The sequence below is a fragment of the Poecilia reticulata genome, linkage group LG3, assembly GCF_000633615.1.
Source record: "Poecilia reticulata strain Guanapo linkage group LG3, Guppy_female_1.0+MT, whole genome shotgun sequence".
Classification (NCBI taxonomy): domain Eukaryota; kingdom Metazoa; phylum Chordata; class Actinopteri; order Cyprinodontiformes; family Poeciliidae; genus Poecilia; species Poecilia reticulata.
Window position 1 is genome coordinate 16,850,991 of NC_024333.1, and position 14,571 is coordinate 16,865,561.

At 37.9% G+C, this 14,571-nt stretch overlaps 1 protein-coding gene across 5 annotated transcripts in view; it reads left to right on the forward strand.

The window, feature by feature from the left end:
* syt7b (synaptotagmin VIIb) overlaps window positions 1-12,577 on the forward strand; it is a 102,012-nt gene extending 89,435 nt beyond the window's left edge. For 4 of the 5 annotated variants that reach the window (XM_017304019.1, XM_017304020.1, XM_017304021.1 and 1 more), the window contains 5 exons: window positions 3,377-3,644; window positions 3,738-3,907; window positions 4,237-4,351; window positions 4,536-4,735; window positions 7,088-12,577. In XM_017304019.1, coding sequence (XP_017159508.1) covers window positions 3,377-3,644; window positions 3,738-3,907; window positions 4,237-4,351; window positions 4,536-4,735; window positions 7,088-7,192 — 858 coding nt within the window. In that variant the 3' untranslated portion in view covers window positions 7,193-12,577. The remainder of the gene's footprint in view (window positions 1-3,376; window positions 3,645-3,737; window positions 3,908-4,236; window positions 4,352-4,535; window positions 4,736-7,087) is intronic. The other variant, XR_001776466.1, reaches the window with a different exon arrangement.
* Window positions 12,578-14,571: the final 1,994 nt, after the last annotated feature.

Sequence of the window (14,571 nt, forward strand, 5' to 3'; positions counted from 1 at the left end):
CTTTCTCCCAGTCAGTGAGAGCAAAAAGAAGAATAAAACAAAATCTACAGTAATCAAAACATTTTATGTATTTTTGCTGTTGAGGTTTACCACTCTTATTGTCTATGAAACAAAGCTATAAGAGTGTTTACAGTGGAACTCTGTATTTTGTTGGCTTTTAACAGAAAAACAGAGACAGCAAGTGGAAACACCAATGGGCTACAACAGACTTGCCCTGTTCCAGATTTTGTAAGAAGTGCGTAGTAGTTAATCAATTAAATAGCTTCTGATTTTATGGCATAGTATTTTGGGTTATAAGAATGGCGTGAGATTTCAAATGTATGATAAACTTCACAAAAATACAGCATGGTTTCATGCTATATATAAAAAAATGTTTGTCAATTACATTTTTTTTTGCCTTCTAATTATTCTTATTATTGGTGCAAATATAACAACATGATCGTTATCTCTATGTATTTTCATTGTTGTACAAAATTTAAGAAACAATAGAATACACACTCCCAGTCAGCAATAGTCTTCAAATGCCTTAGTGCACAAAACATTTTACCTGTTTGATGTGTTGATCTTTTACAGTAAAACAAGGTAAATAAATAAAAAAAAAAGTAATATAAGACAATTGCATGGGCTTCCTGCTCAGGAAGAACCTGCAGTCAGCTGGTGAATAATACTTTGCTCATAACTTGCCAACTATACATTAAGACATCACTCCTACAAGAGTGATGAGTTAGTTTTAACATGATGGAGGTGATATTTTCAGAGGCAAATTTGCCTTTTTTTAAATAACAAAAAGCAAGCATAGGTTGTGGGCTTCTTTCTACCAGCTGACTTCCAGTTTGTTTCAATATGTAAGAGAAGGACGATGCAGGTTTACTTCATGCTCCATGCCACTAAGAGAACACCAATCCCTTTCACTGTTTCTGACATCTTTTAGCATTTTTGTAAAGTGTGAGATAAATATTTGACAGAAAATGTCAATCATTTTGAAGCGGTACATTTTCAAAAACAATGTTATTTCTTGTTCACGCTTACTGCCCAGAGAATGCTTTGAAAAACTGTAACAGATGGGAGGGCCACATGAATGAGTGGAGAGTGCTCAAATGTAGAAAACCCCATTTAGGCCAGCTGTTGGGTGGAGGACCACATAATTAAAAGTGATCAAACTGATTATGGACAATAAGTCTCCACATGACTATGGAATAAAAAAAGAAGTAACTTCACAGTTGAATACTAAAGTTTTCAAACGTGTTCCTGTTCCTGAGTAATCCCCCCACCAGAATCAACTTTCCAGCCCGGATTTCCTAACGTTTCCCTTGACCGACAGCATCACCCATTTGTCAGTCTATTTAGCAACAGTTATTCAGACTCTCATTTCCTCACAGTTGTTCAGAGTTTAAGATGGGTTTTTTAATCGTAATGTACAGAATGAGTGTGCTGTCACCTGTTTCTAAATGTGGGCAATAAATTATCTTTGATGAAGTTTGTACGGTGGACAGCCTGTTCATTTTTGTTTTCAAATTGTTCCACATCTGTGCAGAGTTGAGTATGTGGACTGTCTCAGCAAAAAGACCTGGGTCAGTTATTTCTACCAACGTTAAAATGCTTTTGGTGGCGGCAGTCTGATGGTGTGGGACAGCATCTCTCAAAACCGGGCTTGTCATTAGCGAAGGCACTCTTAACGTGGAGAGATGTAAAGACGTAATTCTGCTACAAGTGGCCAATCATATATTTCCTCTCCTGGGGATCAAACTCCAATATAGTCAGAAGCAGAAGCAAACCAGAAGCCTCTGTCACAGAACACTTCCATCATAAACCCATAAGGATGAGCCACCTCTGAGATTCCTTTTACTGTTCACAGATTACAAGTTGAGACAGCAATATCCAGCACAGCTGTTAGCCAGGAGGTGTTGTGCTGCACTGCTGTCAGCACCATGCATGAAATCTGTTGAAGTCTAACTACGCTGTTATATCCTCAACAATAATTCCGAATGGAGTATGTTGCCCGAGCAAATAGTTTAAATTTAAGTTTGCCTGCGATGGTTTCTGATCAGATATTCGGAATGGAGAAGATGGAACGGCCTTCCTGCAGCCATCTGCTCAAGCCGAATGAAAGCTTGTGGGATCAGCTTGGGCATACTGTGCATGCCAGAATTACTAACACAACCACATTGACTTACTTATGACAAATGCTGTTTGAGGAATGGGGATGCCATCCTATACTATAGAGAGTCCAAACTGGTGACCTGCACGAGGAGGAAGTACCACATTTCTGTGGTTGTGCAAGGTTCTCTCTCATACTAATGAGGTCCTTGTTAGTTATGTAGGTAAACTGTTAAATGGCCAATGTGTCTTGTAATGAACAACCTTATACAGTAGAACAATCAGCTGTTCGGCATCGGCAGAGAATATTTGTTTTGGTTGCACAAGCCACAAACTTAACTTTGCTGGCTAATCTGAAAATCTGTTTTTCAGTGACACCATTTAAAAAGAACATAAGTATGCTGTTGAATGGTTTGAGACTTATTGCCTGAAAGCATTCTGACAGCAAAGTTGGACAAACTCAAATTTTCTTGCTGTTTGTGCTGCCTTCTGAGTACATGTCTTTAATATATTTTGTTTTTTAATAGTTGTTGGTACTTATCCTTCAGGTTTCCTCTGTGAAAAGAAATTATGAAGAAAAGAATTCCCAATGTTGGAAAAAAAATGCAATGACAAGGTTTTGATAAAAGGAGTGGCGAATGACATTTAGCACTGAAGGCCAGTTTTTGAATTTCTCAAAAGGAACTATTTGCTGCAATGCTTTTGAATGACTTAAATTTAATAGAAGTTTACAATATGGCTAGATTGAAATTCCCCAGTTTTCAAAATCGGAGATCTGGTACCAGATTACTCTCCCAAGTTGACTGCACCACTTTTACATGAAATTGATGTATTCATGGTCCGTAATACTATTCTTTTTTACAAGACATGGTATGTACTATATATGAAACCCTACAGAAATACTCTGGTGGTGTTTTCCTTAAACGACAACAAATGGTATTCACTATTACATATTGAAAACACAATAACTTCCGAAAGAGTAAACAAGTTTTAACAGTTCAGATACATCTTTGGATGATATGTCTGATATGTTCTTGGTGTTTCATTGAGGCCTAAGCGAGTGTATAAACACCAAATACAAATACGTTTAAACAAGTTATCAATTTGCACTCTTGTATAATATCTACAATTACTATGTCAGGGTCACCTTCGTCATAAAAGGCAGATTCACATCTTGTAAACACTTTACAGATTGTGTTGTTTTTTTTCAGTTACCATTAAGATGCTTCCACCACATGAATAAGATCAATGATTTAACTGTGCGTTTCAAATGTCTCAGCTGTCACCAGGCTCTGAGGAGGACGAACACGAAGGTCCAGTGCGTGAGAAACTGGGTCGCATCCAGTTCAGTGTTGGATATAGCTTTCAAGACTCGACTCTCACTGTCAAAATTCTCAAAGGCCAGGATTTGCCTGCTAAGGATTTTTCAGGCACATCTGACCCTTTTGTGAAAATCTACCTGCTCCCAGACAAGAAGCACAAATTGGAGACTAAAGTCAAGAGGAAGAATCTAAACCCTCACTGGAATGAGACGTTTTTATTTGAAGGTACTATAAGAAGACTTGTTTCGCAGAGCCGCCATATGTTCCTCATGTCTTTGCGTTATGTGAACTGTTGCTCCTTGTCATTCTGTTTCTCAGGCTTCCCCTATGAAAAGGTGGTTCAGAGGACTCTCTACCTGCAGGTTCTTGACTACGACCGATTCAGCAGGAACGACCCCATCGGGGAGGTGTCCATCCCCCTCAACAAGCTGGACCTGGCCAACATGCAGACTTTCTGGAAGGAGCTGAAACCGTGCAGCGATGGCAGTGTAAGTCGGGGGGGGCAAAGCTCAGAGAGGAAGAAAGAAAAGAGGGAGGTGAAGAAGAAGAAGGGACGGAGGAAGAAGATGGGGTAGAATGTGTGATGTCATTTCTGGCTGCTGTGATGCTCCCGGGGGAGATGTGGCAGCATAACGACGCGAGAGGGGAGGGAGGAAAATATGGAGAGGCTGACAGGTAGACGGAGACTACACAGACAGCCTGAAACGGGAACAGGAATGCACAGCAGGAACAGAGGGGAGAGAAATGAAAAACAAAAGGATAAAAAGTAAACAATTTCATGCTGTTGTTGTTCTGTATGATGTTCTATTTTTTACAGGGAAGTCGAGGGGATCTCCTAGTGTCCCTGTGCTATAATCCCACAGCCAACACCATCACTGTGAGCATCATCAAAGCACGCAACCTCAAAGCCATGGACATTGGAGGCACTTCTGGTATCAATGCTTCTTTGTCTGTTATTCTCATTTATGCATGCACTTCTTCAGAGTCACTGCTTCCAAATGGAAATTACATTATTTTTTTATTTTTTTTTTTGTTCTGTTTGGAAAAAGAAACAAAATACGATTGGTCGGAAACTTCGGGCCGCCGTTGTAAACATGGTGTGTTTTCTGTTTCTAGACCCATATGTAAAAGTGTGGTTGATGCACAAAGACAAACGTGTGGAGAAGAAGAAGACGGTGGTAATGAAACGCTGCCTGAACCCTGTTTTTAACGAGTCCTTTCCCTTTGACGTGCCGGCCCACGTGTTGAGGGAGACCACCATAATTATCACCGTCATGGACAAGGACAGACTCAGTCGCAATGATGTCATTGGAAAGGTATCTCCTTCCTCTCTCTTTCACGCCTCTTCCTGCCTCTTCTTCTTTCCTTCTGTGTTTCTCTGACTCTGACAGACCATTAGCATCTGATGAATTAACTAGTCTCTACTGACCCCTACTGGAACGAACGCATCTCCTTCTCTTTATGTCATGTGGAAACATGAGGAAAACTCTAAGTTAGAAACAGATGCTCTATTTAAATGTGCGGACAGTTGCTGTCATAAACATTTAGATGTAAAAAGAAGCGTTTATAGGAACGCATTAAAGTGCAGTGATTTTGATGTTATTCCTTTATTTTCAATAAAAGCAATAAAGTGACAAAAGATGAATGTTGATATAAATTTTCTATTTTTTCACATCTGCTCATGAAGTAACTTTATTTGACAGTCGTTGGTGATTTCAATAATATTTCCAGGCAAAACAAACCCTGTGACAGATTAGATTTGTATTTGAGCTTAACACAAATGTTTTGAAACAACCTAGAGCAGTGGTCCCCAACCCCCAGTCCGTGGACCAATTGGTACCGGGCCGTGCAAGAAATAATTAAATATTTCCGTTTTATGTATTATTTGAGTCTGGAGGATCTTTTATTTTGAAAATCCTTTAACCGGATTCTCTCGGTTACTTGCGTGCCAACACTGAACCCACAAACAGCAAAATGAGTAAGAAACGGATCAGATGTCTTTGGAAAGTTTCTTTGCAAAGGGGAAAAGGCCCAGAGAAGAGACAGGAGATGCAGCCGCCCCCCCAGCCCCGCCTATAGCTCCGCGCCTGAGTGGAAACACCAACATGCAGAAGCCTTATCTGACTGTTATTCCCCCATCCCCTTCTCCCTCGGGCCAGAGCAAAAATGTCTAAGTCTTGACCGGTCCCTGATAATAAAAAGGTTGGGACCACTGATTTAGCACATGCTAGTAGCAGACACGAAGGATCAGCACTTTTACTGTTACAGTTACCATTCGGAAACTACCATAATCAGTTCAGTTAAATCTAATCTTGGCAACTTTTTTCTTTTTCAACCCTAATAAATGTGATATTCAATTGACCTGTTATGACTCAGCCCCCCTCTGCTGCTGCATCATTGTGGAAAACCTGGAGCGGCAGAGATATCTGCGGCTTATATGTGTATATTTACTGGTTTACAAAAAAAAAAACTTTGGGGCTGTGGTTTATAGTCCAGTGCGGCTTATAGTTCGGAAAATACAGACTATAATCCTTCCTGGATTTTTTCTGTGGAGAACCCAGATAATGTTATTTGATTGTTCTTTTTGGAAAACTATATTTTTACATTTAGGCACTCCTACAATCGTCACACTTTTTCTGTTACAAACTGGCTCCGGCCCCCCACCAGAGAAGGGAAAAGTTATATGGCCCTCGCAGGAAAACGTTTGGGGACCCCTGGTCTACATATATGAAATAGATTTTTCAGTCGCACATTAATAGATGAATTCTCACCTCGCCCAGACTTTTATTGCAGTTGTTGTTAACACAGGATTTGAATGCCCTGCATTCGTCACACACAGAAACACATCTACCAGGTATGTAACGTTTGTATGTAACGATCATCTACCAGGTATATACTCTTGTGTCTTGTCAGCAGAGGTGCCAAAACCCATAGCAATTGGTGTGTATTTTGTGTTATGACCAACTGTTCTGAAAGTATAATCGATAACAATAAATATCCTCATTGCATTTACATATGTGTATGGATGCAATCTGCATGTTATGGTGAATTTTTGACAGCATTTTATTTATTCAATTTTGAACACCAAACCTTAACTAAAACTTAAAATGGATCATGCACGGTGCATGACTGATGTAGATATTTGGTTTAAAAGCAAACACCCACGTTTCAGTACTAATGCTAAAGAAATGTTTAACTCTGAAATAAAAAGGAGTTTATGCAACATGTTGGAAATACACCAAACACAAGCTCTATTCCCTCACACAAAGACAGAATAAACTCTGTCTGCACAGCTTGGATGAGTGGTACCAATTATATCCATTGTCACTGCAGGTGGTGTAAGTCCTAACTAATCTTAACGACATACATTATCTTCAAACATCCAGCAATTATAGTACTTTCCCTACTTTAGTACTCGGTAATAAGCTCTTAATAGAAGAGTGAAAATTTAGAGAAAATGTATTCTCATTAAATCTTATCCAAAGAGCCATCATGACAATATCAGCTTTTTAGATTTGCAGGAGTTGTAGTAGGGCTCCCCCACCTAAGGACGGATTTTTTTTAAACAGTCTTAGCCAAATGTCCAACTGGTTTTGAGATTGCTCTTTATTACGTACACCAATTTTTATGTGATAATAAAGTAGGTATTAATTCTTTTTGTCTCCCAGATTTATCTTTCATGGAAGAGTGGCCCCGCAGAGGTAAAACACTGGAAAGACATGATAAGTCATCCTCGTAACACCGTGGCCCAGTGGCACTCTCTCAAAGCCTGAGGGGCCCAGCAGCCAAACAGCCTAAAGTGTTACCAGTCAAACACCAAGACCACTACCCCTCTCCCCAGCCTCCTCCTCTGAGAAGTCAACGTGAGCCTCTCAGCACACATCCCTTTTCCCCTAAATGCAGTGTTGGGCTCTGGATCATGTATCACCTCTTTGTTCTCAGGCCTCTTTGATATTCCTCGCCCTCAGTCCTTGTGAATCAGCCCTAAAATTGCACCCTCTTGTCAAGTTCTGATTGCCACCTGACTCCTTCACATCGGTTCGTCTGAACTTAAAAATGTCTTTGATGTCTTAGCTCCCTTGTGCCCTCTTTCTATACCATTTATTTCCCCGAGATCTCCCGGTCTTTTCTTCCATCCTGTCGGCCAGTCCTAGAGCCTAACATCAGAGCAGTGGCTCTTGCTGCCCATGGATACAAACTACCAACCAAAAATGAATCAAACTGATAGTCAAATCATCCTCTGCGGCAGCAAGAGGGACTGCGTTTGAACGGGCGTGACCTGTGGGATCCACGCACCACCTCCCGTCAAATGTCTTCACTCCTTCCATTTTCGTCTCTGATCCTCCATATCCTCAAAATGCCTAAAAAAAAAAAAAAATCAGGAATCGGGCACAGAAGAAGTGACGGAGTGAATTTCAAACGGACTGGAAGTGGACTCTGTCATTTAGGTTTTCTTTGATCATTTTCCCTCCTCACTGCCACCGCTGTAATAATTCTCCCCTGGCTGAAACCCTTTTGTCGTCTGTGCGTGATGTGGGTGACGTGCCGTAGTCTGAAATAATGTTCTTCAATTAAAAAAAGGGGTATGAACATGAACATTTAACACTGGTTAGAAAAGGTGAGTGTGGAAAATATTTTTCTCTTAGAAAAGAAATCCCTCTGGACCAAATTTAGGAGCAAAGTGATTATTCTAATTGTTCTTTCCTTTTTGGGGGGTGGGGGGAGATAGGTTCAACAACTGTTCTTCCAGACACATAAAATAATCAAAAAGTCTCTTCCAACTGTGCGGTAGTGTGGATAAATGTGTGTATGTGTGAGGGTTTTTTTTTAGACCTGCACTGCTAAATTAAAGCTATTGATGTACACAAAACGCTCCTTGTCGTGAAGGTAGAATTAGTAGAAATTATCCCCTATTTGACGATTACTAAATTCTCTGGAAGGAAATCTAAATTATGAACACACATACAGGAGTCAAGTTTATCCGTAATTTCCAACTGGTAGCTTAAAACAAACTTGCAGCACCCGTCAACCTGGTAAAGATGTGTAAAAAGCCTTAAAGTGAATTAATATTTGGAGTGGCACATTGTATAAGTGTAGAGTGTTCGGCTCATTATTCGGACACTAGCTATCCGGGATTCAATTCCTGACCTTGGCATCCTGAAGCCCACTGGTGCCACAAACCAGAAGTAAATGATGTTTTATTAAAGCACCAACATTTTCTCATGTTTTTATTTATTTATTTGTTTAATCTCCCTTAACCATCCTGCAAACCATGAGTGGTAATAGAATAAATTTTGGTCATTGTCCAGCCATGTTTGTCACAGTTCCAATTGGTTGAAAGTTGGTTTAAACATTTCAATAATTGATATTGTAACCATTTTTTGTCTGTTAGAAATCACAAATCAGCCTGAGCATATTTTCCTCAGTTTACTATGTTGGAAAGTGACTGAAAGAGTCACGACGGTGCGTATTTTTTTATTTTATGTTTCTTCTAAAATTGTCCTTTTTCCTCCTACTGAATTCTGTCACCGCAATAAAAAATAAAATTTTTTGAAGGCTGTTTATACATCTTTAGTAGGGTTTCAGTTAATGCTCTATGTGCCTGATATGATCTGTTGAAAAATATTACAATGGTCTAAATCACTTCAGTATAACATCATAATAATGTTAGAGATGTCTTAGTAAAGAGTGCTAAACCTAAAATGTATGGGGATTTTTGTTTGCTTGTCAGTGGATCCTTTGGGTACAACGTTGAAACAAATAATGGCAGAAATCAAATATTTTTTTTAACAAGGTATTTTTTTAAGTGGTGAATTTAAAAATAAATCAATCAATAAAAGAACCTTAGTGTGATAAAATGTGTTTATTTATGTACATTGCATTTAAAAACAAAAGCACTGCCAGTGTAAAGCAACAAATACACAAAGGGATGAAAAAAGTAATATTATAAATTGAAATGGAAACAGAAGAAGTATGCAGGTCATAAAATAATCATGCAAGAAAGTTAGTTCATAATCTCAGGAAAGCTGATTCTAAAATTTTTAAAAAATGACACAAAAGAAATTTTTGAATCAATCCAATGGAATAAAAATTTGTTCCTGACAGAGAAAATTGACTCAATGTCCTTTTTTTTTTGTTCCTTACTGCTGATGTGGAGCTGAAGTCCTCCACTTTAACATAAGATCTTTGAGATCTACAGAGATGCAGTGAAAAGAAAGAATCAACATAAATCTGCACTTTTACCCTTTACTTGACTTGTTTTGTAAATTTATCTTAACTAAAAGAAAAGAAACAAGAAGAAAATGACCAGAGAGTAAATTGTGGCGTAATTACACATTCCAGTAAATTAAAACCACACTGTGCTTGTTGAGCACTGAGAACTGCAGTGCCTAGACTTAGTTAGAGCTGATTTTATGTTGGGGTCTGACTGAAGTACAGGTCAGCTTCCTGTGTGTTTGTTTTACTGCCTGAGAACGACCTCCATCGCATCCCACTTAGACACATATCGATCACATGAATGAAAACAAATGAGACTAATAAAATCTGAGGGGACTACTTTTACATTCCACAGTTTGTGTTTGTCTTCTGGAGGTGTGTGTATGTGTGTCTGCACTTTGTGCGCGTGTTGATATTTGGACTTTTTACTCTCTGTGTGCGTCTACGACGAGCTAGAGTTTGCCATTTTGATGCTGATCGGCATTGTTTACTGTTTTTTAATCCTGTATAGATTCAGATGTACAAAGACGAGTGTTGTTGTTTCGGTTTTCTTAAAGATTGTCAGTTTTTTTGTAAGCATCACTGCACTCGTTAACGACAATGCTGGAGCAAACCTCTCTTCACAGCAGGGTTATTTTATTGTGTCTGGTTTGGCTTGAGGGTTAAAACTCTTAAAAAAGAAGCCTAAAGTCTTGAGATTAAACATTCTTAACCTGACTATCATGACCCAGAGTTTTTGTTTAGACCAAAACAGCTTCCAGCATTCTGCCCCGGATGTCCAGTGCCCTTACTATCTGATTCTGTCTCACTCAAATGGCGTCTCCTTAACATCTCAGCTGGCGCTCCACCAAAATGCCCCCGTTGTGCACACATGCTTCCTGGCACAAAGCGTGCTGTGTGTGCCTTGTAAACTCTGCCACACCCTGCTCTTCACCATATGCGCTCACACTCAGTTTGTCAAGAAGGGGGGGGGGGGGAGCAGGTTAAAAAGGGGTGGGATGGGAGATAATCAGAATCATCGTTGATGTTAACTAAGTCTCAGGCCATAGCAGAGTGTTGAGCCTCCTGAAATAAGCAGCAATAAAAGCTGTGTTTGATGTTCTTGCGTGTTGAGCGGGAGGTTATTTTTAAATACCGATGAGAAATCATTCAGATTCAAAGGTTATGAGGATGTCACTTTAGTCGATGCTGTTTAAATATCGGGTGAAGACGTGGTGGAAACCAGATATTTACATATACTGCACAAAAAAAGACATAACTTTTTCTTCTCGCTGTGTTTTAGGTCACTTAGGATTATCAAAAAAGTTCCATTTACCAAATATAAAAATGGTAAATGATTTTTTTAAATTTGCTTTTTTTTGTTTTGCTTTCTTTAGCTTCAGAAGTTTCCATCCATTTTTGTAGTATTACTAACATTGTGTGGTGTTGCTATAATTTGTTCACACATTGTTCTTTCTTCATTATGTTAAATAATTTATTTAATGCACCAGTCCCTTCATCCTCAAACACTGCTCAACAGTTGTTAACATGTTTTCCAATAAATGTAACATTGATCATTATGCCAAAGTGTTTTGGCATGATGATCATGCCAAAAGTGTTGGCATGATCATGTTGTGGTCATTTTCATCAGACCACAACACATCTCCCCAAAACGTAATGTCTTCGTCCCCGAGTGCATTTGTAGGCTTTTTCCTGTACTTTTATGTTCTTTTTGGATTAATGGATTCGTTCTCTTTAATTGGCCTTTTAGTCCGTACAAGATGGATAATGATGCTCTTTAAGCAGCTTCAAGCAGCATCTTCATAATGTCCTTTGGTTTTGTTGTGGGTTAGTTTGAAGATTATGCTCCAAAAGAAATCTCCAAATCTTTGGAAGACAGAACCCATTTCCATTGTGTTTATTATACTTATTCATAATTTTTAGAATGATTGAATTTGGCAACTTCGGGTATCTAGAATTTTACCAAACGATGAACAAGACTTACAGAAGTCCAGATTTCTATTCCAGATATTTTGCATTATTTCTTTTGATTTTTCCTTGATGTCCCGCAAGAAACCAGTGCATTTCACAAGCTGCTTTAAAACACGAACACAGATTTGCCTCCATATGATCAAAATAAATTAACAAATTAGAGTTGTTGATTTAACTGGTGGGTGCTGGCTTACTGTAAGTCTGTCTTTAACTGTTCTGTTGTTACGGAGTCTAGATGTAAAATTTACCAATTCACCGTGTTCAGCCATAACATTGTCTTCTGAAGTTTTCCAAATTGTTTAAACCCATAGTAGTCTTGCTACATGAAAATTTCTAAATTAAAATTAATTTTTTTTAAATTCTCCAAAAAGCATCATGCTCATTATTCTGGTATTTAGAAAAGATACATAATTTTGGTAATCCCCACTGATCTGAAACAACAATAGATTAGTTAATGTCTCTCAGTGAAAAACAGAAATAATTATGTCTTTTTATACCACCTATATAAATATCTGGTTCAATAGCAGCAAACCAGGTTTTCATTATGATAATTGTTTGTTTTTTTTTGTTTTTTGTTTTTAGAAATCAAGTTATAATTCTTCTTTCTGCACACTCCATGTGGTCAGTCAATCATACCAAAATGCTTACTGGACAATCTCATGTTTCTGTTTTAGAGCATTCTCTTAAGGAACTGCTGGAATCAAAGAGAGGTTAACCAGCAACATTTTTATTTACATAATGTACAGATAATTGTGATGTGTCCTGTATGTAAAAAACAAAAAGAAAAGAAAAAACATTTATTGGGGTTGTTGATATCTGTCTGTCACTAACTCCTCTCTTTCACTTCCCTTTCTCATTGTAGTTACTCATCTGTGGGGTGCACAATGTTAAATATCAGCCATTTATTTTTTTGAAATCTGTATAGTGTAAATAATAATATAAATGTGTATATAAAACAAATATTCTTCTGGTCTGGTATTGATATACATTTCTTTTAAAAGTGCCTTTTAAAAAAAGAAATAGTTCATAAAAGACATTTATTATAAAGATTCACTCGAGTGGTTCTACTACGAAGTCAGATGAAGCTTTAAAGATGGTAAGTTGTGTAAAAATTGAAGTGAAAATTAAGCCTCAGAAAACAAGCAACAGCATGTTAAATGTGGTAACAACTGTCTTCTAAGCAGATTTACATTGTAAGTAGAACATTATATTAAAGTAAAACAAAATGTCTACCTGCAATCTAAAATATTGAATTACAATAAGTAGTTACAGTTTTGAAAATGTTTATTATTATTATTATCAGCTGAAATGCAACTTAGATTTATTAGCTTGTTAACACCTACGTTTAGCTTCAGGAGAAAAATGTCATTACTGAACAGAGGAGTGAGAACTGCCAGTGTCGAAGCAACCTAATTGCCTGTGCGTATTTAGCACCTTTTCACCCAGCTTTCCCAAAGTGTTTCTTATTCTCTGATTAATACATATATCCAGTCTACTTCTTGCTTACTGATGCAACATATTATTTAGTCGTACCTGCTTAGTTTCCACGTATCTCTCTTGACTGCATCCAATGTCCTAATCTGTAACAGAAATTCAACTCAACATGCTGAAGATGTCTTCCACACAGATTTAAAATGTGATCACATTTAGCTTTCATTTTTCTCTCCATTAAAAGCTGTGATGTGTTGTCTCTTTTTTTTTTTGAGTTGTTGCACATATCTAATTAGGAAAACAATGTTCTCCACCTCCTTCACTTTGAGTTTCAATACAACTTCAAAGTGAGACATCATCTTGGAGAAAGTGGTGCTTGGTATATTGCCAGGAAGTGTTTAATTTACCAACTCATCTGGTCTGATGGCTCTCGCTATTCAGAGCCATTTTGATCTGTGATCATCAGTGTAGAAAGCTCCAGCAGACTTGCGAGAACAAGATGAAGGGACGTGGATGCCATTGGTGGTGAAAAAAGGTGAAAGCGCGTTGAGTCTGAAATTCCAGGGTGACTGCAGCACCGGGGATAAAACTGAGAGCTGTCACGACACAGGAAGCAGCGGCAGAGGATGACAGGAGCGCTGGGCTGCAGAGAGGCACTGTGGGTGTGTGTGGGAAACTTGAATAAACTCTCTAAACAAGCCTCAGAGCAAGAAAGACAGGAATTGTGCCTCCCCTGCATGTGGGCTCGTAAGGTGGAATCCCTTTCCTCGTCTCGTTTTTTTTTTTTTCTACAACCAATATCTATTGTCCTTTAAGTATTAAAAATAGGAATATGCATGGCCCACTTACAAAGTAGACTTCTCTAAGGGCTTTTATATTTTCTCTAGTTTCCTTTTTAATTGTTGTTGTTCAAATTATATTTAGATCTGTTTAATGCTTTTTTAGAAAATAAAATAAAAAAGCAAGGCAGTCATGAGTACAAAGGTCTCAGACGTATGACCATCTCATGTACAGTGGCTATAAAGTGTTAACACCTCAGTTATAAGACCAAGTTTCTGTGATGTAAAAACAAAATGACACTTTAATCATTTCAAAATGTTTTTCCACAAATAATGAAATCTTTCCTATAAAACTCAACTATAAAAAATTATGTTAATGGGAAAATGTTAAAAAATACAAGAACTAATAACGTAGTTTTCATTGTTTTTTTAATCTTATGAGAATCTGCATTTTTCATAGCTGTATTGGTTTTCTTACATTGCATGTTTGACCTTACTGTTAAATTTCACATCGCTATTGTTTTTTTCTTTGTGTGTGTTTTCATTTGTGTGTAACTTTGCAGTTGATATACCGGATTTTCTCCACAAAATGACAAAAAAATAAATTCATTCTAAACTTGGTGGCAAAAGTGTCCAAACTCTTAAACTTATACTTTGCTGAAGCACATTTTTATCTTTTTTAGCATTCTACTTCTTAACTTGAATATTTTCAAATCTACTTTGCAAAAGTTCTCCAAATCCAATAAAATGTGTTC